At 53.7% G+C, this 24198-nt stretch overlaps 1 protein-coding gene across 2 annotated transcripts in view; it reads right to left on the bottom strand.

The window, feature by feature from the left end:
- Positions 1-10249: 10249 nt before the first annotated feature.
- CWC15 (CWC15 spliceosome associated protein homolog) overlaps positions 10250-24198 on the bottom strand; it is a 32041-nt gene continuing 18092 nt past the window's right edge. For both annotated transcript variants that reach the window (XM_066586760.1, XM_066586766.1), the window contains exons 6-7: positions 13149-13267; positions 10250-10539 (exon numbers count right to left, since the gene is read on the bottom strand). In XM_066586760.1, coding sequence (XP_066442857.1) covers positions 10410-10539; positions 13149-13267 — 249 coding nt within the window. In that variant the 3' untranslated portion in view covers positions 10250-10409. The remainder of the gene's footprint in view (positions 10540-13148; positions 13268-24198) is intronic.

Below are 24198 nucleotides of genomic sequence, written 5' to 3'. Positions count from 1 at the left end.
CTATCCTGCTGGTGGAGTCACTGTGTGCATACATTACTTATCCTGTACTGATCCTGCGTTACACCCTGTAGTTTTAACACCAAACAATGAACAGTAATTTAATATAGGGGAACCCCCCACCCCTACATTGTAAGAGCTTAGCAGACCCGTAAGGGGAAGTGGTAATTTGAAACTAGTTTAGCAGTTTCCAAAACAAAGTAGCAGAATTGTGAATGCAGCTCTGGCTGTCCGGAGCTTCAGAACAAATATATACAGCGGTGATAAAGATGCATCACAGTTTTTCATAGCCACATAAATAGATTTATTTTTGTCATATGAAATATATAATCCGTCCTCATCAGATACTAGGTTTTAATATACCTTCATGCCTGAAAGCGCCTCAGCTAGAGCACTACCTTTGTACCTACACTAGGTTTTATAGCTGATCCCCACTTGGGGATACACAAACGATGTGATGTCTATATAAATATTTATGCATGTTACATATTACACATCGCGGATAAGTGCAAGTCTTACGTCTCTTTAAGATGCAGTAATTTGCGCACAGATACTAATCCTTAGCAGCAATATGTTTAAGCTGGCGACACAAAAAAACTGCATTCGAATCACTAGTAGAAGAATTTTACTAATGACCTGCAGGTGTCACTGTTTCCACCAACATATAGCCATCCTATAGACAGCAGTGACACCTGATGGTTAAGTGGAGTACTGCACCATTATACAAGGCAATAACATACGTGTCATATAATCTATTATATGTGATGTCGTTCATAATATCGCATCTAAGCATGAGTTGTCATTGAATAAAGTGCATTTCTACCGTATAATATTGGCTCATGCTAACATTAAAGCTAATGCAAAAGGCGAAGCGATTCTGAAACGTGAAGCAAACACTAGCATTTGGTCATATGTGTTGCTTACAAAGCAGATGATTACCCTCCAGTGCCAGTCATTCTGCCCAGAACTTCATTAAACTTTCCTTACAAGTTTAGTCACTGTTGAAATGGAGCCTTGAGGAACATCCTGCTCAAGTAATGAGGTGGGAGTCCCCCCCTGGACGCATCCACATTCCCTCGTGACGAGACGTTTCTTCAGGACTGCCATGTAGGGCTGAAGAATCTCATCACACACGAGCATGGCTTCCACTCCAACTGAAAAGCCAAGCAGCTTCCAACAGAACGCGCCGATGACCCTGGAGGAATTCAGAACTTCCTGGGTGACAGGTGGAAGGCCAAGAAATACAGAACCCACAGGAGGAGCAGGCTGTGACTCTTCACTCCTAAAGAATGGTCCTGGGGGACTTGCTGCACAAAGGACATATACATAGAAGAGCGTTGGAATATTGTACCATGGGAAAAACGTCTCTTGCATCTATCAGTATTAGGCTCGGTTCACACAGCCATATGCGTGCCGTGCCCAAGGACTCCGGTGCGACTCCTATCAGACAGCACACTGACATTGTCCGTGAGCTATCCGATTGCCACGAGCCCTGCACGTCCTATTCCTGTGCATGAATATGGATCAGAATAGGACATGCAGTGTTTTTTTACGGCTATAATAGGGCCACGCACCGTCCGTGGAATAAACAGGCAGCATACAGTGGGTGGCAAAAATATGGAAACACTGTACAAAATGCATGGGATTTTAATCATTAGCAATGAGTTGCCCTTTTGGTCCCCTGCTTGGCGGAGAGCTTTCCCAACAAATTTGTTTTTACTTCACCTCTTGCCCTGCTCTGGGTGGTTTTCGGATCTGAATGGCTCAAACCACAGGCATAACTTGAAGATTCTGGGCCCGAATACAAAACCTGTAACAGGGCCCCCAACTATAATGCTTTATTCATATTACTAGGCTTACTATATGGAGAAGAGAGGCCTTATGGGCCCCCTAAGGCTCCTGGGTCCAGGAGCAACCGCATCCTCTGCATCCCTTATAGTTACGCCTCTGGCTCGAACCTCTGACCAATGAAACCTTGTTGCTGAGGCAGATGTTCATTTCTGCCGGCAGCATCTATATCATTTTACCTCCACTTAAAATCGGTCTCTACATGTCGTATTGAAATATGATTTATAATCCCATGCTACTTAAGTGGGGTTAATATGACACAGATGCTTCCAGGCAGAAGTGAGCACCTGCCCGAGCAACAAGGTTCCATTGGTCGGGGGTTTGAGCCACTCGGCTGCTATTACCACCTGGCTTTTTAAAACCACCCAGAGCAGGGCAAGAGGTGAAGTAAACACAAATTTGTCAGGAAAGCTCTCAGCCAAGTAGGGGTCAAAAGCACAGCCCAGTGCAAATGGTTAAAATTCCATGCATTTCGTACAGTGTCTCCATATTTCTGTCCAGCCCCGGTATACGGCCCTTAGCCAGGAATCACACATGCAGTTTTTTTTTTTTTTGAAGTGCAGCATTTACAGTACAAGCCATGCGGACACGATTTCAAAAATCTCATCCACATGGAGCAGAAAGTTTCTAAATAGAATCCGCAGCACACTAGAAATACGGTGCAGATTCTAAATCCCCTGCATGCCTATTTATACTGAAACCTCAAATAAACGGGCTGAAAACCATCTGCAACACAATCCGCACCATTTAGGGCTTATTCACACGGAAGTCGTTTTCATTAGTATTTCGTAAGCCAAAACCAGGAGCGGAACGTACAGAGAGAAAGTATAATAGGAAGATTTGGCATTTCTTCTGTATTTTGGCCACGCTTTTGTTTTGGCTCACAGGATACTGATGTGTAAATAAGCCCCTAGGTGTGGATTTTGCCGCTGCGAAAAGCCAGCAGCGAATACGCATTGTGTAAAGAGGGCCTTAAGGCTGGGTTCACACAGGGCAGATTCCCGCCGGAAATCCCGCAGTTTGGCCGCAGCAAAAACCGCAAGATTTCCGCCAGGAGAACCGCGGCGGCGGCTTTGAAGCGGCCCGGCCGCTCGCTCTTCCGCTGCGGCCGGCGCTCTCATAGAGGAGAGCGTGGCCGCAGCGGAAAGAAAAAATAAATAGACATGCCGCACATTCTAAAGCCACGGCTGCGGTCGCCGCAGCCGCGGTTCCTGCCTGACTTGCCGCAGCGGATTGGCCGTTAAGTGTGGACGAGATTTCTCATCCACATGGCTGGCTAACCCCCGAGATTAGCGGCCGCAGGCGGATTTGCCGCGGCGAAATTCCGCGGCAAATCCGCCCTGTGTGAACCCAGCCTAAAAAGTCTTGTATACATTGTGCGGAAAATTCCACCTGCAATAGGCAACACAATGGTCATGCAGTGCGGATTTTAAATCCACAGTGTATCAGTTTATACCGGGCATTTTCAGTGGAGATTCCACCTCCTCAGATGAGCGGGTGAAATCTGAACCAATGGGTGGGTATTTTCCAATATGGAACATTTTGCAGCAAATCGACAACGTGTGAACATACCCCGAGTCCTTTATGTACATTTCACATTCCTTTCGAAGTCTCTTTTGGCTTTGCCTCAAAAAACTCCACCAAAAACTGCATGTGTGATTGGAGGAGCCATTAATTACTGTGAAATAGACAACCGGCAACGCCAACACAGACAGACATAAAACAGCATTATAGATGAGCGAGTATACTCGCTAAGGGCAATTGCTCGATCGAGCATTGTCCTTAGCGAGTACCTGCCCGCTCGGGAGCAAAGATTCGGCTGCCAGTGGTGGGCGGGGATCTGCGGGGGAGAGCGGGGAGGAACGGAGAGATCTCTCTCTCCCCCCCCCCCCCCTCCCCCGCTGACTTCCACAACTCACCTGGCACCCGAACCTTCTCTGCCGAGCGGGGAGATGCTCGCTAAGGACAATGCTCGATCGAGTAATTGTCCTTAACGAGTATACTCGCTCATCTCTAAACAGCATTCAAACTTTTGTAATTGCATCTACAAACTATATTTGTTGGCTGATCACATATTGTATGCGGACACAAAAATCATCATCAGCAACACATGTTCTCATGTAACCTAGAGCTGGTCTACCAACAAGGGCCCTTCTATAGGCTGACTGTTCTCGCTGGTTCACGGGAAGCTGAACGATAACCATTCAGCAACTGGGGCAACGAGAATTCCTTTGCTTATCGTTTGTCGTTCAGTTTAGGCCCGTCTGGACACATAATCATGCAGATACAGTGGATATATAAAGTCTACACATGCCTCTTAACCCTTTCCAATCCAATTTGTATCCTGGTTTTCCTAGGGGGCTTACTCTTTTTCTGCCGTTATACAACGGCGCTATATGCTGACTAAAGCCAGTACTACATGAGGTGACATGTTGGATAGGCTTCGACAGCAGAGAGGCTGGCAATATACAGTAAGAGAACCCCGACGGATGTCTTCCAACATCGGAGCTGTACAGCCTTAAATCATAATGTCTTCAGAGGTCAGACAGTGGATTGGAAAGGGTTAAAATGCCAGGTTTTTAGGATGTTAAAAAATCCAACAGATGAATCGTTTCTGATTTATTTTCCCCCTCAGCGTGGCCCGATATCAGTACGCTTCCATTGGAAAACTAACTGGAATCTTTTAGGGTGGAAAAATGTAAAAAGAAAGCTAAAATAATGTGGTTGCACAAATATACACACCCTAAAACTTGGCAGTCTTTGCCCACTCTTCCTTGTAACAGCGCTCCCAATCTGTCAGGACATCTTGTGTATAGCGCCCTCTTCAGGTAACCCACAGATCTTCAATGGGATTCAGGCCAAGCTATGTCTGGGCCATTCTAAAACTCTTCTGGTAAAGCCACTCTCTTGGCGACTTGGAGGTCTGCTTTGTGTCGTCGTTTTGCTGATAGGTGGAATTCCTCTTCAGCTTCTTAGCCGAGGCCTGAAGGTTTTGTTCCTAAATGGACTGATATTTAGAATTGTTTATAATTCCCCCCACCTTGACAAAAGCCCCAGTTCCAGCAGCAGAAAAACAGCTCCATAATATTGCCCCCACCATCTTCGCTGCTGGTCTGGTGGTCTTCTGGTGATGCGCAGTGTTGGCTTTGTACCAAACATACCTTCTGGAATTATGGCCTAAAGTCCAACCTCGGTCTCATCAGACCATAACACTTTCTCCTACCGACTGCTGGCAAAGCCTAGCCAGACTTGGATGTTCTTGTTCGAGAAGGCTTCCATATTGCCCTCCTACCCCACCGCCCAGACATATGAAGAACACGGGAGACTGTTGTCACATGCACTACACAACCAGTACTTGCCAGAAATTCCTGTAGCTCCTTTAATATTGCCATCAGCCTTATTACAGCCTGCCAGACCAATGTTCTTCTGGTCTTTTCATAAATATTTGAGGGACGCCCAGTTCTTGGTGATGTCACTGTTGTGCCAAATCTAATCCCCTTCTTGCTGAAGTCTTCACTGTGCCCCATGGTAGATGTAACGCCTTGGAAACGTTTTGGCCCCCTTCTCCTGACTGACACCTTCTATCAGACCCCTTTGATGTTCTGTAAGATCTTAACCAACCAACTAAAAAAATGTCAGAAAACCCTCAGAGAAGAGCCGAACTTTATATAAGAATCCCTATAAATAACGGCAGCGGAGTGCTGACTACTATTTATCAGGAGTTCAACCAAATCCCCAAATATAAGAGGGTGTGAGCAATTATGCAACTGTATTACCTTACTTTTGTTTTTATTTTTACACCCTAAAAGATTCCAGTTTGTTTTCCAATGGATTAAAAAAAAACAAAAAAAACTGTTCATATTAAGGGTGGAAATAATTAATCTTTGGCGCATTTTCTAACATGACAAAAACCTGGCTTATTAAACCATCATCCCCTGTAAAAGGACCCTAAAGAAAGTATATGGAGGACGAACTTTCACATTTACAGTAGTTGGTTCCCGCTTATGCCACAATGGAAAAATTGATGGCTTTCAGATCAAATACTTAAGTATCAAGAAGTGTGGAACGTTTGGTGGACACATGATCCAAATTAATGCCAAATAAGAGCAGTTATTGTTTATTATCGATATATAGTTATTAAATGTTTATTTACTTAAAGCTATAGATTTCGAAGAAGAAATGTTAAAAATTCTGTGTGGAGGAATGGGAAATGTTGAGTCTTGTGCGATATTAAGATTGTTGTCTCACTTGTCATGCCAATATATAATAATTGGTTTGTATGCCCAAGGTTTTCTACCACAAAATTAAAAAAAATGTTCAAAACAGTTGATTTGTTAGAACGTCAATCTGGGCTTTTGATGGGCATGGAATTGGGATTGCTGTGTCTTGTCTCCACCGAAACTTAGGGGTGGAGAAAAGGGTTTGGCTGTGTCTCTGACAGGGAAGGGCTAGTCCACACCCTCTAGTAGTGGATTGAATGATGGAGGTGTGTTCCAGGGCTGACCGTGTAAGTGTCCCCGAAGTGGTACTCCAATTCTCCAGCAGCGGGGCTGACCGCCAACTGCTGCTTCCTGTCACTCACCACCGGAGCTCTACATTCTAGCTCACCGGCTCCTTCGCTCACCGGCAGGGGATGGTCCTGTTGTACCGCAGTGGGGCAAACTCTGACCCCGCTCTCAAGTTCGCAGCATGGATGGCGCGATGCTGCTGAAAAAGGCAGCGGCAAGGCAGAAGGGAAGATGGCCGAGTGGGAGGGTTATTGACAGGACGCCGTCGGAGACAATCGGCGCTGCAGCCAGGAGGGGAGACAGCTGAGCAGTGGATTTAAAGACAGGAGGCCGTCAGGGACACACAGCGCTGGAGACGGGCGAGTGGCGGGCTTACTGACAGGAGGGTCAATGGGACATGCTGGAAGACAGCCCATCACAGTGACAAGGGGTGTCCAGAGTGGACCCTGCTTTCCGTCCGGCGGAGGGAAAGTGCCACGGCTCAGGGAGCAGTGAAAGGCGCACTAACAGCAGACATGCTAGCTGCAGCCCCACATCAGCCAATTGGCTGCTGTGGGCGTCACCTAACCCTCCCCTATAACTCATCATGCAAAACCCAGGTCTCCACCCTATTCTTCATGGTGGAGACAAGATACAACACCACCCTGAAATTGACCCTTGTAAAAAAAGGACTCAATGACCGAATCTAATAGCACAGTAGATCCCTATGATGCTGTTCATTTGCGTCATTATTGGTATGATTAGGCAAGGACTTGCGCAAAGACGCTGCCGCATTATACCTATCTGAATTAAGCCAAAACTATACAGGATTTCAGGAACAAAATTACAACATTCTATCTACTAAATGGTACAAAAATGCATCCCAAACCTTTCACAGTTACTAAACAGAAAACTGAATAGTCTTTACATAAACATGACTTCAGTCACTGAGCATTCATCCCTATCATCTTTATGAGATAAGCTTCATCTCTAGAGCTCTGTAGCTTATCTCCCAGGTAGCAAAGTGTTGGGAATAACATACTACTAAGAGGAAACTCACAGCCTACTCCATACTGATGGCCTACTGAGTTCAATGTAGGAAGCACTTTAGCTCCCCCTAGTGGTGCCTGGAGGGAGCCAAACTTTGTCAGAAGTCCTAAGAGCTCATAATAGCAGATGCAGATTCAAGCTCGAGGAGCAACATTAAAAGGACTTGTCTATCGTTTTTTCAGAAAAAGAGGCAGGTCTGTCCATGCGCCGTGTCTGATACTGCAGCAAAATACTATTCAAGCGAAGGGAACTAAACTGCAATACCAGATATAGTGCACAGACCCTTTATCTTAGTCCACAACAAAATCCTTCAAGAAAGTAACTTCTAGGATTAGCAAAAAGTAGACTGCACCGGTCATGGAACAGAGCAATGCATTTACATAGTAAGGTTCTCCAAACTGTAGATTCTCAGGCGCAATCCCCAGCACACAAACATCCATGTGCTTGCTGTGTGACGCTGCACATTGCATAGACTATTCTCATGCGATACTTGGACTGAAGGAAATGCTAATTTTTCAAACTCGAACTTTTGGTCTGAGTGAAAAACTGGGTTCTCTTTACTGTGCGAGTTCTGCCCGTCTCGAACACGGAGAGAACTCAAGCGGGAATATTGGCCATGTAATTGGTGCCTCTTTTTATGCAGGTTCTAAGTACTTTCCCCGATCCCCAAAGACACTCGAAGAAAAACTATTTAGCTGAGGGTATTATCCAGCAGTATACAACCAGATGAAGAAGAAACAGCCCCCATAATGGTTGCTGATGACTACTCTTGTCTTGAGTGGAAGGGGAATTAACAAATTTCCAGGCGGGTGACCCGTTTCCAGTAATCTAGTGACTATAACTATATCCTAAGGCTACTCGTAACACCAACAACTGCCAGAGGTTTCAGGAATACAAATCTTGAGCCCTTTGTTCAGAGTATTGAACCATTCTTCTATCTCTGAAGGCATCTTGGTGGGGTATAACACATCTGAGAGATCCGGTGCAGCTCTAGTGGGGGCACCGGGCCTTACAACCTCTATCATAAGACACTCACATCCCTATCTGTTGACTAATTAAGGATTTACTCTTCAGGCTCATGCTTTTATCTTTAAGATGCAAAATAATCCCACCCGTCTCCGATCTCGTGTAGATATGGGTTTCTTCAGATATATTTTGTTATACGAGTCGGATGAAAAGGCCAAGTAGCCTCAAAAGCTTGCTGTAACATTTTTGTGTTAGCCGTTAAAAGAGGATATATCTACAAGATTACTTGGTTTCTCTTACGGAGAGAGATAACAGGCACTGCAGGCTACAGACTACAAACATAACCACCACAAATATACATGTAGTACCATCTATTTTATTTTGTTAATGGGATTAAAGTGACCCTCCAGGCCTGGACAAACAAAGATGGCCGCCCCAGCTTCTCTGACTACTGGCCCTTTTAGATATAAAAAGAAACTCACGATTCTCGTTTGCCCAAGTGACGTCAGCATTAGCTCGTTCGCGCTCGGGAAACCTGTTTAGCCTACACGATTCTTGTTGACAATCATGCAGTTCTCACTTACTGATCATTCAGTTTCACATTCCTATAAACGATCAGCGTTTAAACTGCCTGAGAAGTGAACGAGCCGACGCAGATTTTTATGTCCGCTAAAACGGATTGACGAACGAGACGCTCACGATTCTCATTCGTGGTCCAGTCATTGGCTCGTGTTTAATCTGAATGATTCATTCAGTTTAGCTCGTTTGAACTTTTCTCTAAACAATTATAATTGTTCCGTCTGAACGCAGCATACCGGATACACTACAAATGCATACTAATACACAGTGCGTAAGGGTCCTTTTAGACAAGTCGATTCTCATTTGAATGAGCAAGTGATGGCATTGCTAACTCATTCGCGCAGCCTGTTTAGACAGCCAAAGGCATTGCTGGCTCGTTCAAGTGAAAATCATTCAGAACAGTTTATAAGCGAATGAGAAGGACTGAATGATTGCTGATTAAACCCAACAATAAGTGACAAGCCAACAATGGTTTTTATCCCTGCATTCAATGGACGAACGTAAAGAGAATGATTCTTGGTCATCAGTCGTTGGCTCGTGTTTAGGTCGAACAATTATCGTTCATTCGTTTCAATAATAACTAGAGATGAGCGAGTATACTGGCTAAGGCACATTACTGGAGCGAGTAGTGCCTTAGCCGAGTATCTCCCCGCTCGTCTCTAAAGATTCGGGGGCCGGCGCCGGTTACAGGTGAGAGCCGGGTGGGGGAGAAGAGAGAGATGTGCATGCAGAAACTGAACTACACAATTCTCGTTGCATGCATTTACACAGGGCGATTATTGTTCAAATTCCCGCAGGAGGGCAGGAATGTGCACGATGCTGAACGCCAACAGTCTTGTGTAAAAGGGCCATAAGACACTACATGCTGCATCAATAACCCTGTGCTAGCAAGTCAGAGCAGCACGTAGTGTCTTAGTCTACCGATGCATACTAATACAAGGTGTGCATCAGGTAGTCAGAGAAGCAGTGCGGCCATCTTTGTTCGCCCGGACCGGGAAGGTCCTTTTTTAACTAAAATTTCCCAAGCACTGGATAATCAATTAAAGAAGTTTATACATTCTGCAACATTTGTAGATAAGATGCCACAGTAAGGGGGTGTAAGACTCCTGCCCTATGGTTGGGCAGAGGACCATGTATTTCTCTAGGACCTGGCCCACCATTGGGGCATCACTGGTCCAGGTCAATGGTTTGGGTGGAGGGGACGGTCCGTGTACTACAGGGAATAACACTCTCCCACACTAGATAGCGGCAGTAGCATGAGTTTAATACAACACATTCATATATACGGGATCTACACACAAATAAAAGCAAAAAGAATAAAATAGAAAACAACAAGCCTTTTATTCACATAGAACATGCAGGTACAAGACAGGGGGCGACACATGACAAGTTCTCCTCAACGTTCCCATCACGTTACATCAGCGGGGTGATAACTAAATGGATGTCCTTGATCATCTTTTGCCCGGAGCACATAAAACTGTACTACTTAATATACTTCTCCATGAATTTCTTGTGGAACTCGGAGCGCAGGGTGTCATTGACGAATCTCTTCTCCTTCTTCATCTCGTCCACGCCCTTGGCGCAGTTCTTGAACACCACGTCGTCGTCCCACCTGGAAGTAGAGACACATGCAGGAACGGGATCATTAGGTAGTATAACAGGCACAGTTGCATCTCTAAAGTAACGCAAGCATTAGAAGGAAGCAGTGCTTCCAAGGAAGAATTGGGGTCATGGAGGCACCAAATTGGCACACAGTCAGTAACAAGGAACCATAGAAACTGTGTGCCACCAGGGACCGTCCATGCCGCAGCGTCGTCTTGTGCATCGACCCTGGGGCTAAGAAAGTGACACAGTGTTCTAAAGCTAAAGCAGGAGAATCTCGCTGCAAAATGTCTGTGCGCAGCCCTACCAGAATCACTTAGTGCCCTAATTAAAGTACCTTAGTCAGGTCTTCCGATATCCTGCTTCACTCGCCCACAAGGATTGATAGCGCTCCATGTATAAAAAACGATGAGGAGAAGTTGCACATTAGTGTGTGTCAGCAGACTCACAGGCTCGCTCCTACGAGTGGGTGGAGGAAGCAGGACTCACAGACTATCAGTGCAGGTAATGCCACTGTAATCTCTATCTATTAGAAGAGTGGGTGAGGAAGGAGGACTCACAGATCATCAGTGGAAGTATCGCCACTGTAATCACCATCTATCACTGGAGTGGACGGGGAGGAAAGCAGGACTCACAGGCTCACTCCCCACCAGTGGGCAGGGGGTAGCAGCAAGACTCACAGAGGCTCACTCCCCACCAGTGGGCAGGGGGGGGGGGGGGGGGGTAACAGGACTCACAGAATCAGTTCCCACCAGTAGGCAGGGGGTAGCAGCAGGACTCACAGGCTCACTCCCCACCAGTGGGCAGGGGGAAGTAGCAGGACTCACAGGCTCACTCCCCACCAGTGGGCGGGGGGTAGCAGCAGGACTCACAGGCTCACTCCCCACCAGTGGGCGGGGGGTAGCAGCAGGACTCACAGGCTCACTCCCCACCAGTGGGCGGGGGGTAGCAGCAGGACTCACAGGCTCACTCCCCACCAGTGGGCGGGGGGTAGCAGCAGGACTCACAGGCTCACTCCCCACCAGTGGGCGGGGGGTAGCAGCAGGACTCACAGGCTCACTCCCCACCAGTGGGCGGGGGGTAGCAGCAGGACTCACAGGCTCACTCCCCACCAGTGGGCGGGGGGTAGCAGCAGGACTCACAGGCTCACTCCCCACCAGTGGGCGGGGGGTAGCAGCAGGACTCACAGGCTCACTCCCCACCAGTGGGCGGGGGGTAGCAGCAGGACTCACAGGCTCACTCCCCACCAGTGGGCGGGGGGGTAGCAGGACTCACAGGCTCACTCCCCACCAGTGGGCGGGGGGTGGCAGGACTCACAGGCTCACTCCCCACAAGCGGGCAGGGGGGTGGCAGGACTCACCGGCTCACTCCCCACAAGCGGGCAAGGAAGTGAAAGCAGGACTCACCGGCTCACTCCCCACAAGCGGACGGGGAAGGGAAAGCAGGACTCACAGGCTCACTCCCCACAAGCGGACGGGGAAGGGAAAGCAGGACTCACAGGCTCACTCCCCACAAGCGGACGGGGAAGGGAAAGCAGGACTCACAGGCTCACTCCCCACAAGCGGACGGGGAAGGGAAAGCAGGACTCACAGGCTCATTCCCCACAAGCGGGTGGGGAAAGCAGGACTCACAGGCTCATTCCCCACAAGCAGGTGGGGAAAGCAGGACTCACAGGCTCATTCCCCACAAGCAGGTGGGGAAAGCAGGACTCACAGGCTCATTCCCCACAAGCGGGTGGGGAAAGCAGGACTCACAGGCTCATTCCCCACAAGCGGGTGGGGAAAGCAGGACTCACAGGCTCATTCCCCACAAGCGGGTGGGGAAAGCAGGACTCACAGGCTCATTCCCCACAAGCGGGTGGGGAAAGCAGGACTCACAGGCTCATTCCCCACAAGCGGGTGGGGAAAGCAGGACTCACAGGCTCATTCCCCACAAGCGGGTGGGGAAAGCAGGACTCACAGGCTCATTCCCCACAAGCGGGTGGGGAAAGCAGGACTCACAGGCTCATTCCCCACAAGCGGGTGGGGAAAGCAGGACTCACAGGCTCACTCCGCACAAGCGGGTGGGGAAAGCAGGACTCACAGGCTCACTCCCCACCAGTAGGCGGGGGAAGAAGCAGGACTCACAGGCTCACTCCCCACCAGTAGGCGGGGGAAGAAGCAGGACTCTCAGGCTCACTTCCTACCAGTAGGCGGGGGAAGAAGCAGGACTCACAGGGTCTCTCTCCTATACTTAGCAGCACCTAAATAGATTCCTAATGAAAAAAAAAAAAATCTAAACTTTTCCAAGCTCAGTATCTTTCTGTTCATCAACTGTTGCCAACACACATAACTAAAACAGATCATATACACTAGACAAATATTTTGGGGAACATTGGTGAAAAGCTTTTATCAGGACTTGACAATATCTAATATATGGGTTCATCCAATTAAAATCCAAGGAAATCCTGGTTGGTGATACTCAAGTTTCCTCTGTAAACCTCTTTGAACGTACAACAGGGGTCATGGTTCTGACAGGAGTGACCATGGCATGTACAGGGTTAAAAAGCAGAACGCAGCACTTTTCTGTGCCTTCTACCATTTTTTTGTAAAAGATTATATGCACAACAATAAAACGTACCTTCGTTTCACTTTAAAACTTGCTTGAGACACGGCGGGTGTTGTGAGGTTCAGTAGGGGATTGCCACTTAAAATGTTCTCCATTCGGATTCGCTCCTCTTCAGCTTTCTGCTCTAGTTCCTTTTATTAAACATATATACATTAGGGTTCACCTCGGGTTGTGGAGAGGAGTAGATTAAACAGAATATTCTGGGGGTTTAACCATTTCTTATGTGTTAATATTAGTGAGAATTCAATGCTTCCAATGGCAGCGCCGCCATGAGGTTACACAGAAATAGGCTGTTGGGTTTATCATCAGAAGTGGGACAATTAACATCCTCAATGAAAAGATTAAGGATCAAAGCCAGGTCCGAAATTCAAATCCCATCAAGGGTAACATCTGCATGGACTTTGAAAAACTCCATCCAAATGTTGCCCTTTGTCACACTCTAGCCTCAAACTCAAGCAGTGCTAACCATTGAGTCACTATGCCTGTCCAGAGGAGAAGAACAAGAAAAAAAACACAAAAAAAAAAAACACCACCCATGGAGATGTTGCCCTTGGTTAGATTGGAAACTTAGGACCCCAGCACTGCAAGGCAACAACACTAATCACCGAGCCACCACACTTCTTCCTTCTCCAGAGAGGAAAATTTGGAAAAGGAAAATAAAAATAAGCACACAAACCACCAAACTACTACTTCTGAGGAGGAGAAGAGAGGAGGACGACAAATAGGAGGTGTGTGGGAGGGGGGGGGGGGGGGGGGGATTGTCCAGCTATCAAAAATTGGTTGACTCCCTTAGTTTTGTTCAGTCTCTGCATCACTCCGGAATTAACACAGACACAGCAGCTCATGCATAGCACCAGCCGTTTCCGGTACTGCAGCTCCAGGTGAACGGCATTGAGATGTAGTACTGAATACAATTGTATGTATGGGGCCGGACTGTGTAAAGAATGGAATGGATGCCGTCATAGCTGGAGCATCGCAGCCCACTCCTACTTATTGGTGGGAACCTCGGAGGCTGGGCCCGCAGCAAACAATGAGAAGTATAGGCCGCCCATAATTACATCCCAGAAAATCCATTAACCCCTTAAGGACCAGGATGTTTTAGTCCTAAAGGATCAGACACTTTTTAGGGATATATTACCCATGTGGTAATATAATGAAGCTATTTTTTTTCTTTAGCCCTGAAAATTATTTTTGCAGCATTTTTTTTTTCCTCCCTGGGACATTTTAAAAAAAAAAAAAAAAAAAAAAAAAAATTCCATTGAATTCTCACCCCATTTTTAATAGTTTTATTAAGGGTAGAAAGCAAAAAAAAGTTTACAATTTTTAAAGTTATTAAAATTAGTATATTTACACTAAAATAAAAAAGCGTTTCGGCCATTTTGATATATAATTTGTATAGTCTCGGATTACACATGGCGACAGCTTTGGGTGGCACCGGCGGTGGGTCGTTTTCTTTTTTTTTTTCTTAAGACATTTTATTTTGTAATTTTTTCATTTTTTTTACTCAATCTTGCAACTATTTATTTTAACTTCTATGTCCACCATGATGTCATACAAGACCTCTGGGGGTCAGTCACATTGTCTTGTATTTGACACTTTCCACTGTAGCTGGGGGTATCCATAGGGTTCACATAAATAGGAGCCCCAGTTACAGGGGAAAACATCCCCCTGTGGTGACCATAGTCACTAACAGAGCTGATCTGGGTCTACTAGGACCCTGCAGCTTTGCTGTGGAAGGGGGCACCCAGCAATAACGTGATCACCGGGTCGAGAATGGTGTCAATGACATTTCCGCTTCGCACTACATAATGCTCATTGACTGCCATATAGCCTGGAAGAGAGAAGGCAGAAGCATTTAGTGTGATTCGGGTCCTAGGCTGTGTCTGATACCTGAGGACCCAACCTGCTACATTGCAGGAGCTTTAGGGCTAATTCCCACCGCGTATCACATGGCGGAAATCCGCGGTGCTGCCCCGCAGCCATTAGGTTCTATTGAACCTAATAGCGCAAAACACTCACGGTGCGGAATCCCACCCTGTGAAATCACACGTCCTCACCCGCTGCATGTTCTATTTTGCCGCGGGCGCACGCTTGGACAGCTTTCATTGCAGTCAATGTAAGCCGTCCGCCACGCTATTTTCCGCTGTAGCACAGCGGAAGAGAGCGTGAAAATGCTTCCCCGCCCACCGACGCCTGCGTCACGTGACGCGCCGGCCGCATGTCACGTGCTGTACTCCGCATGAGCGCCAGCACGGAATGTGGGACGTCGAGCAGCGGATCCAGAGGTGAGTATGGGGTCTTTGGAGGGGCGCCGTGATGGGCTCGGTTGCTGTATTACGCTTGCGGAGCCCGTCACGGCCGTGGGCACTAGGCCTTCATTCCGCGCCATATTTTTAGCATCGGCTGGGATTAAAGCCCAGGACCAAGCGCTGTAAATTCACGGTGCTTGGTCCATAAAGGGGTTTTACCACTAAACTCATTTATCCACTACCCACAAGATAGGGGATAAATGTCTGATTGCTCGAGGTCTGACCACTGGGATACCAAGCAATCCCGAGATCGGCACACCAAAATGCCCCATTTGAATGGCGCAGAAGAGCTTTCAACTGCTGCCCCATCCACTTCACTGGAATGCAGAGGTGTATTAAGTCTGTCCCATAGAAGTGAATGGAGCAATGGTCCACAAAAGAAAATTCTAAGCAGTCAACCATCTTTTCCTATAAATTTTTGCCATAAGCAACGCAACAAAGATTTTTTTCAAAAGGAGGAGATGAAGAAAGTACACGACGGTCGCGAGCGGTAATTACGATTCAGTTACAAAGAATGTTTCAATTTCCATTAGAGGAAGATTAGTGAGAGGGAAATGATTTCTCATCTTTGTGAATTCTTCGCCGTGGCCCCATACATAATTAAACAAGGGCCTGAAGCCCTTTGTTGGGGACGCTTTCTTCTAACTCCGCTGAAAAGCACCGCGCTCTGTGTGTCGCCCGACCTGACCCAAATTCCATGCCCTCGTGAAGACAACTCGGTTGAAAAGATATAATTACAACTCGACGAGCCAGAAGAACACGCCAAGTAATACATGACTGGCTATTAGAGACGGAGATCATGCTATTACCAGCAAGTGCAAACGCAGGAGAGGGGAGTTTGTCATTTGGGAGCAATATAAGGGGTTATATGTGACTTTTCCATCAGACTGCCTAATGCAGCGCCTTACACCAAGCTCACACGACCGTGAATGCCGGCACACAGCAAGTATGCAATGACGTGTGAACATGCTGCGAGCCGCCAATCCCCATGCACTATCTGGGCTTGTAATACACACCAAGATATTGCATGCTGCGATCTTTTTTGCATAATACACCCGTGTGCAGGCAGCCTTAAAAAGGCATTTGAGGGATTAGTAGAAAGTACTGGAGGCAGCGCTGGGCTTCGAAAGGGCGCAGCGCTGTGCCTGAGGGGAAGGGGGGACGTGCAGTGCTGATCAAGGCTCTTAACTCTTTAACCCTTTCCAATCCAATTTTGGATTCAGGGTTTCCTAAAAGGCTTTCTCTTTTTGCTGTTATACAACGGCGCCATCTGCTGGCCAAAGCCAGTGTGTGTGCGCACCAGAGAGGCTCTGACAGCGGAGTGGCTGGCAATAGACGGTAAGAATACCCTGTTGGACATCTTCTGACATTGGAGCTGTACAAAGCTTCAATCAGAATGAAGGAAGATGTCAGACAGTGGATTGGAAAGGATTAAATGCTGCAGTCAGTTTTGACAGTGGCATTTAAATCCGATCAATGTTTGGGTTTCTGTACAGCCCCCCCATGATTGCCTTAGCAGTGGGCCTTCTGAAAGTTCCCAGGGCTGCAATTGCAGATTGTCTATCAAGCTTTGCCTGTGGTGTGACTCGATAGATTGCCTGTTAGATCGTGGTATAATGTAATGCTGCAGTATAATGTAATACCATAGGTCGATCAAACCATTGCAAGTTCTTGTCCCCTATGGTGGGCTTAAAAAAAAAATAAAAAATTAAAGTAAAAATCCATCTATAAAAGTGTTATTAATTATTAGGAAAAATAAAAAGGTAATAAAAGTTAAAAAACTAAAAAAACCTTTTGTCATATTCATAATAAAAGAATCTAAATAATACAACATGAAATCATGTTGGTGTCGCTGCATCCATAAATGTCTGATCTATCAAAGTAACATTATTTATGGTGAACGGTGTCAGAAAATAAAAATAGAAAAAAAAAACACTGTGGTTTTTTGGTCACTCCATCGCCAAGAAAAAATGTAAGCCGTACTCCAGAATGGTATCAATGGAAACTGCAGGATGTCCCGCAAAAAAATGGGCTCTCCTACAGCGATGTTGACGGGGAAATAAATAAATAAATAAAAAATAGAATGTGTTAGAGGATGGCTACAGAAAATAATTTCACCCCCAAAGCTTTTAGATTTTAAAATAGTACAGTAAAAAAAAGCTCTATAAGGCCTCCTTCCCACGAACGGATTTCCGCCGCGTAATTCGCGGCGAAAATCCGCTGCGTTGCCCGCAGCTATTAGGTTCTATTGAACCTAATAGCACAATGCTCACGATGCGTAATTCCACCGCGGAATTACGCACCGCGATTTCTCCCGTCCTCACCCGCAGCATGCTCTATTTTCTGCGGGTGAGGACGGGCTGTACGCACTGACGGCTTCCATTGCAGTCAATGGAAGCCGTCCGTTCACGCTATCTCCCGCTGTCACCAGCGGGAGATAGCGTGAAAAAACGCTTTCCCGCCCACCGCCGCGCGTCATATGACGCGCACGGCCGCGTCACGTGACACGGCCGGCCGCGTCACGTGACACGGCCGGTGACGCGCGGCGGTGGGCGGTGACGGGCGGTGACGTGGCGGCGGTGGGCGGGGAAGCGATTTCACGCTATCTCCCGCAGGTAAGTATAGGGGCTCTGGGGGGCGCCGTGACGGGCTTCGCAGCGGAATATTACGCTGCGGAGCCCGTCACGCTCGTGGGAAGGAGGCCTAACTGGTAACCCAACGTAGAATAAAGTTATGTCGTTTTTTGCTGCAGTGTTTATACAGTAGGAACAAGACGAAACAAAAGATTCAGTGTTTTTTTTCCCCATTTCAGTGCACTTTAAATTTTCTAAAAGTTTTTCAGTACATTACATGAAAAAATACAACTCATCCCGCAACAAACAGCCCTCAGACCGCGACGTTGGTGGATACAATTCCTTCCCAACTCCAAATCTGGCAATCGGAATAATCCCTGGTTCACCGCCCCTTCTGTGTGGTCTGGCCAGTGATTTGTACAGAGGTACATGTGCCTTTCAGAGCCTCCACCGGTCATAAATTCTATTAAGCGGACGGCAAAAATGGTGCACAGACAATTTGCAGTAAAATACCAGATACCATGGCAATAACCCGACCGGACCCCACTATAGTCATTGGGTCCATGAGGTGCCGTTGGTCTCCGCCACACAATTTATTTGGCATTGCCATTACTTTCATTGTTCTGATTCTATAACGGAGTGAAACATTAGAAGCGATGAACAGTGATGTGAACACAGCCTTATCAAAGAGGTTCTTCAGCATCTGGGAGTGTGTGTATTGTCCGCCCCTCAGGCCCGGCACTGACTGTCCCCCTTCCCCCTCAGGCCCGGCACTGACTGCCCCCCTTCCCCCTCAGGCCCGGCCCTGACTGCCCCCCTCCCCCCTCCGGCCCGGCCCTGACTGCCCCCCTCCCCCCTCCGGCCCGGCCCTGACTGCCCCCCTTCCCCCCTCCGGCCCGGCCCTGGCTGCCCCCCTCGGGCCCGGCACTGGCTGCCCCCCTCTCCCCTCGGGCCCGGCACTGGCTGCCCCCCTCTCCCCTCGGGCCCGGCACTGGCTGCCCCCCTCTCCCCTCGGGCCCGGCACTGGCTGCCCCCCTCTCCCCTCGGGCCCGGCCCTGGCTGCCCCCCTCTCCCCTCGGGCCCGGCCCTGACTGCCCCCCTCTCCCCTCGGGCCCGGCCCTGACTGCCCCCCTCTCCCCTCGGGCCCGGCCCTGACTGCCCCCCTCTCCCCTCGGGCCCGGCCCTGACTGCCCCCCTCTCCCCTCGGGCCCGGCCCTGACTGCCCCCCTCTCCCCTCGGGCCCGGCCCTGACTGCCCCCCTCTCCCCTCGGGCCCGGCCCTGACTGCCCCCCTCTCCCCTCGGGCCCGGCCCTGACTGCCCCCCTCTCCCCTCGGGCCCGGCCCTGACTGCCCCCCTCCCCCCTCGGGCCCGGCCCTGACTGCCCCCCTCCCCCCTCCGGCCCGGCCCTGACTGCCCCCCTCCCCCCTCCGGCCCGGCCCTGACTGCCCCCCTCCCCCCTCCGGCCCGGCCCTGACTGCCCCCCTCCCCCCTCCGGCCCGGCCCTGACTGCCCCCCTCTCCCCTCGGGCCCGGCCCTGACTGCCCCCCTCCCCCCTCGGGCCCGGCCCTGACTGCCCCCCTCCCCCCTCGGGCCCGGCCCTGACTGCCCCCCTCCCCCCTCGGGCCCGGCACTGACTGCCCCCCTCTCCCCTCGGGCCCGGCACTGACTGCCCCCCTCTCCCCTCGGGCCCGGCACTGACTGCCCCCCTCTCCCCTCGGGCCCGGCACTGACTGCCCCCCTCTCCCCTCGGGCCCGGCACTGACTGCCCCCTTCCCCCCCGGCCCTGACTGCCCCCCTCTCCCCTCGGGCCCGGCCCTGACTGCCCCCCTCTCCCCTCGGGCCCGGCCCTGACTGCCCCCCTCTCCCCTCGGGCCCGGCACTGACTGCCCCCCTCTCCCCTCGGGCCCGGCACTGACTGCCCCCTTCCCCCCCGGCCCTGACTGCCCCCTTCCCCCCCGGCCCTGACTGCCCCCCTCTCCCCTCGGGCCCGCTCCTGACTGCCTCCCTCCCCCCTCGGGCCCGGCCCTGACTGCCCCCCTCCCCCCTCCGGCCCGGCCCTGGCTGCCCCCCTCCCCGGCACTGGCTGCCCCCCTCGGGCCCGGCACTGGCTGCCCCCCTCTCCCCTCGGGCCCGGCACTGACTGCCCCCCTCTCCCCTCGGGCCCGGCACTGACTGCCCCCCTCTCCCCTCGGGCCCGGCACTGACTGCCCCCCTCTCCCCTCGGGCCCGGCACTGACTGCCCCCCTCTCCCCTCGGGCCCGGCACTGACTGCCCCCCTCTCCCCTCGGGCCCGGCACTGACTGCCCCCCTCCCCCCTCCGGCCCGGCCCTGACTGCCCCCCTCCCCGGCACTGGCTGCCCCCCTCTCCCCTCGGGCCCGGCACTGACTGCCCCCCTCTCCCCTCGGGCCCGGCACTGACTGCCCCCTTCCCCCCCGGCCCTGACTGCCCCCCTCCCCCCTCGGGCCCGGCCCTGACTGCCCCCCTCCCCCCTCGGGCCCGGCCCTGGCTGCCCCCCTCCCCCCTCGGGCCCGGCCCTGGCTGCCCCCCTCCCCGGCACTGGCTGCCCCCCTCGGGCCCGGCACTGGCTGCCCCCCTCGGGCCCGGCACTGGCTGCCCCCCTCGGGCCCGGCACTGGCTGCCCCCCTCGGGCCCGGCACTGGCTGCCCCCCTCGGGCCCGGCACTGGCTGCCCCCCTCGGGCCCGGCACTGGCTGCCCCCCTCGGGCCCGGCACTGGCTGCCCCCCTCGGGCCCGGCACTGGCTGCCCCCCTCGGGCCCGGCACTGGCTGCCCCCCTCGGGCCCGGCACTGGCTGCCCCCCTCTCCCCTCGGGCCCGGCACTGACTGCCCCCCTCTCCCCTCGGGCCCGGCACTGACTGCCCCCCTCTCCCCTCGGGCCCGGCACTGACTGCCCCCTTCTCCCCTCGGGCCCGGCACTGACTGCCCCCCTCTCCCCTCGGGCCAGGCACTGACTGCCCCCTTCTCCCCTCGGGCCCGGCACTGACTGCCCCCCTCTCCCCTCGGGCCAGGCACTGACTGCCCCCCTCGACCCTCGGGCCCGGCACTGACTGCCCCCCTCGACCCTCGGGCCCGGCACTGAATGCCCCCTTCCCCCCCGGCCCTGACTGCCCCCCTCTCCCCTCGGGCCCGCTCCTGACTGCCTCCCTCCTCCCTCGGGCCCGGCCCTGACTGCCCCCCTCCCCCCTCCGGCCCGGCCCTGGCTGCCCCCCTCGGGCCCGGCCCTGGCTGCCCCCCTCTCCCCTCGGGCCCGGCACTGACTGCCCCCCTCTCCCCTCGGGCCCGGCACTGACTGCCCCCCCTCTCCCCTCGGGCCCGGCACTGACTGCCCCCCTCTCCCCTCGGGCCCGGCACTGACTGCCCCCCTCTCCCCTCGGGCCCGGCACTGACTGCCCCCCTCTCCCCTCGGGCCCGGCACTGACTGCCCCCCTCTCCCCTCGGGCCCGGCACTGACTGCCCCCCTCTCCCCTCGGGCCCGGCACTGACTGCCCCCCTCTCCCCTCGGGCCCGGCACTGACTGCCCCCCTCTCCCCTTCGGGCTCGGCACTGACTGCCCCCCTCTCCCCTTCGGGCTCGGCACTGACTGCCCCCCTCTCCCCTTCGGGCTCGGCACTGACTGCCCCCCTCTCCCCTCGGGCTCGGCACTGACTGCCCCCCTCTCCCCTCGGGCCCGGCCCTGACTGCCCCCCTCCCCCCTCCGGCCCGGCACTGACTGCCCCCTTCCCCCCCGGCCCTGACTGCCCCCCTCTCCCCTCGGGCCCGGCCCTGACTGCCCCCCTCCCCCCTCGGGCCCGGCCCTGACTGCCCCCCTCCCCCCTCGGGCCCGGCCCTGACTGCCCCCCTCGGGCCCGGCCCTGACTGCCCCCCTCGGGCCCGGCCCTGACTGCCCCCCTCGGGCCCGGCCCTGACTGCCCCCCTCGGGCCCGGCCCTGACTGCCCCCCTCGGGCCCGGCCCTGACTGCCCCCCTCCCCCCTCCGGCCCGGCCCTGGCTGCCCCCCTCCCCCCTCCGGCCCGGCCCTGGCTGCCTTCCTCCCCGACACTGGCTGCCCCCCTCGGGCCCGGCACTGGCTGCCCCCCTCGGGCCCGGCACTGGCTGCCCCCCTCGGGCCCGGCACTGGCTGCCCCCCTCTCCCCTCGGGCCCGGCACTGACTGCCCCCCTCTCCCCCCGGGCCCGGCACTGACTGCCCCCCTCTCCCCCCGGGCCCGGCACTGACTGCCCCCCTCTCCCCCGGCACTGACTGCCCCCCTCTCCCCCGGCACTGACTGCCCCCCTCTCCCCCGGCACTGACTGCCCCCCTCTCCCCTCGGGCCCGGCACTGACTGCCCCCCTCTCCCCCGGCACTGACTGCCCCCCTCTCCCCTCGGGCCCGGCACTGACTGCCCCCCTCTCCCCTCGGGCCCGGCACTGACTGCCCCCTTCCCCCCCGGCCCTGACCGCCCCCCTCTCCCCTCGGGCCTACTCCTGACTGCCTCCCTCCCCCCTCGGGCCCGGCCCTGACTGCCCCCCTCCCCCCTCCGGCCCGGCCCTGGCTGCCCCCCTCGGGCCCGGCACTGGCTGCCCCCCTCTCCCCTCGGGCCCGGCACTGGCTGCCCCCCTCTCCCCTCGGGCCCGGCACTGGCTGCCCCCCTCTCCCCTCGGGCCCGGCACTGGCTGCCCCCCTCTCCCCTCGGGCCCGGCACTGACTGCCCCCCTCTCCCCTCGGGCTCGGCACTGACTGCCCCCCTCCCCCCTCCGGCCCGGCCCTGACTGCCCCCTCCCCCTCACTGGCTGCCCCCCTCTCCCCCGGCACTGACTGCCCCCCCTCTCCCCCGGCACTGACTGCCCCCCCTCTCCCCTCGGGCCCGGCACTGACTGCCCCCTTCCCCCCCGGCACTGACTGCCCCCCTCTCCCCCCGGGCCCGGCACTGACTGCCCCCCTCTCCCCCCGGGCCCGGCACTGACTGCCCCCCTCTCCCCCCGGGCCCGGCACTGACTGCCCCCCTCTCCCCCGGCACTGACTGCCCCCCTCTCCCCCCGGGCCCGGCCCTGACTGCCCCCTCTCCCCCGGCCCTGACTGCCCCCCTCTCCCCCCGGGCCCGGCCCTGACTGCCCCCCTCTCCCCCCGGGCCCGGCCCTGACTGCCCCCCTCTCCCCCCGGGCCCGGCCCTGACTGCCCCCCTCTCCCCCCGGGCCCGGCCCTGACTGCCCCCCTCTCCCCCCGGGCCCGGCCCTGACTGCCCCCCTCTCCCCTCGGGCCCGGCCCTGACTGCCCCCCTCTCCCCTCGGGCCCGGCCCTGACTGCCCCCCTCTCCCCTCGGGCCCGGCCCTGACTGCCCCCCTCTCCCCTCGGGCCCGGCCCTGACTGCCCCCCTCTCCCCTCGGGCCCGGCCCTGACTGCCCCCCTCTCCCCTCGGGCCCGGCCCTGACTGCCCCCCTCTCCCCTCGGGCTCGGCACTGACTGCCCCCCTCTCCCCTCGGGCCCGGCACTGACTTCCCCCCTCTCCCCTCGGGCCCGGCACTGACTTCCCCCCTCTCCCCTCGGGCCCGGCACTGACTTCCCCCCTCTCCCCTCGGGCCCGGCAGGAGGTAAAACATAGTAGGCCTCATTTATCAAAACAGCAACTCTGTCTTTCTTGCCCATAGCAACCAGTCAGCTGCTCAGCTTTCATTTTCCCTCCACAGCTTAGGAACCAGAGGCAGAGCTCTGAGGTGTTGCTATGGGCAACAAGAACAGTCTCCATATTACAGTCTTGCTTGTAGTTTCCTTTAATTCATGTATAACTGAGCAACCAAAGATGGGGTCAGGGTCAGCCGCACATCACACGGGCCTGTAATCAGCCATAAACGGAGCGTTGGTGTGGGAGCTGGCGGAGATAACAGCAGCGCGCTTCCATAGATCAGTAACAATTCACTACATCCCAGTCATGTAGGACCTGAGCAAACATTTGTATTCACAGTCACAAGCCTGCCATATTGCTCCAGAGACCCCGCGCATTAGCGCTAATTACTCGGGAGGCCTATCCAATTATGGGCTGCCGGTTGACCGAACCGCAGCTATTGTGCCGTTCCACTTGTGGCCTGTATGTAATGTGCAAAATACATCGCTGGGAGATTAGATTATCTTGGAAAGCGGTTCCATCTGGCGGCGGCAAGTGACCGGAATGTTAATTAAACCCTAAA

Source organism: Eleutherodactylus coqui, chromosome 1 (genome assembly GCF_035609145.1).
Source record: "Eleutherodactylus coqui strain aEleCoq1 chromosome 1, aEleCoq1.hap1, whole genome shotgun sequence".
Classification (NCBI taxonomy): Eukaryota; Metazoa; Chordata; class Amphibia; order Anura; family Eleutherodactylidae; genus Eleutherodactylus; species Eleutherodactylus coqui.
This window is presented reverse-complemented; position numbering and strand designations above follow the sequence as displayed.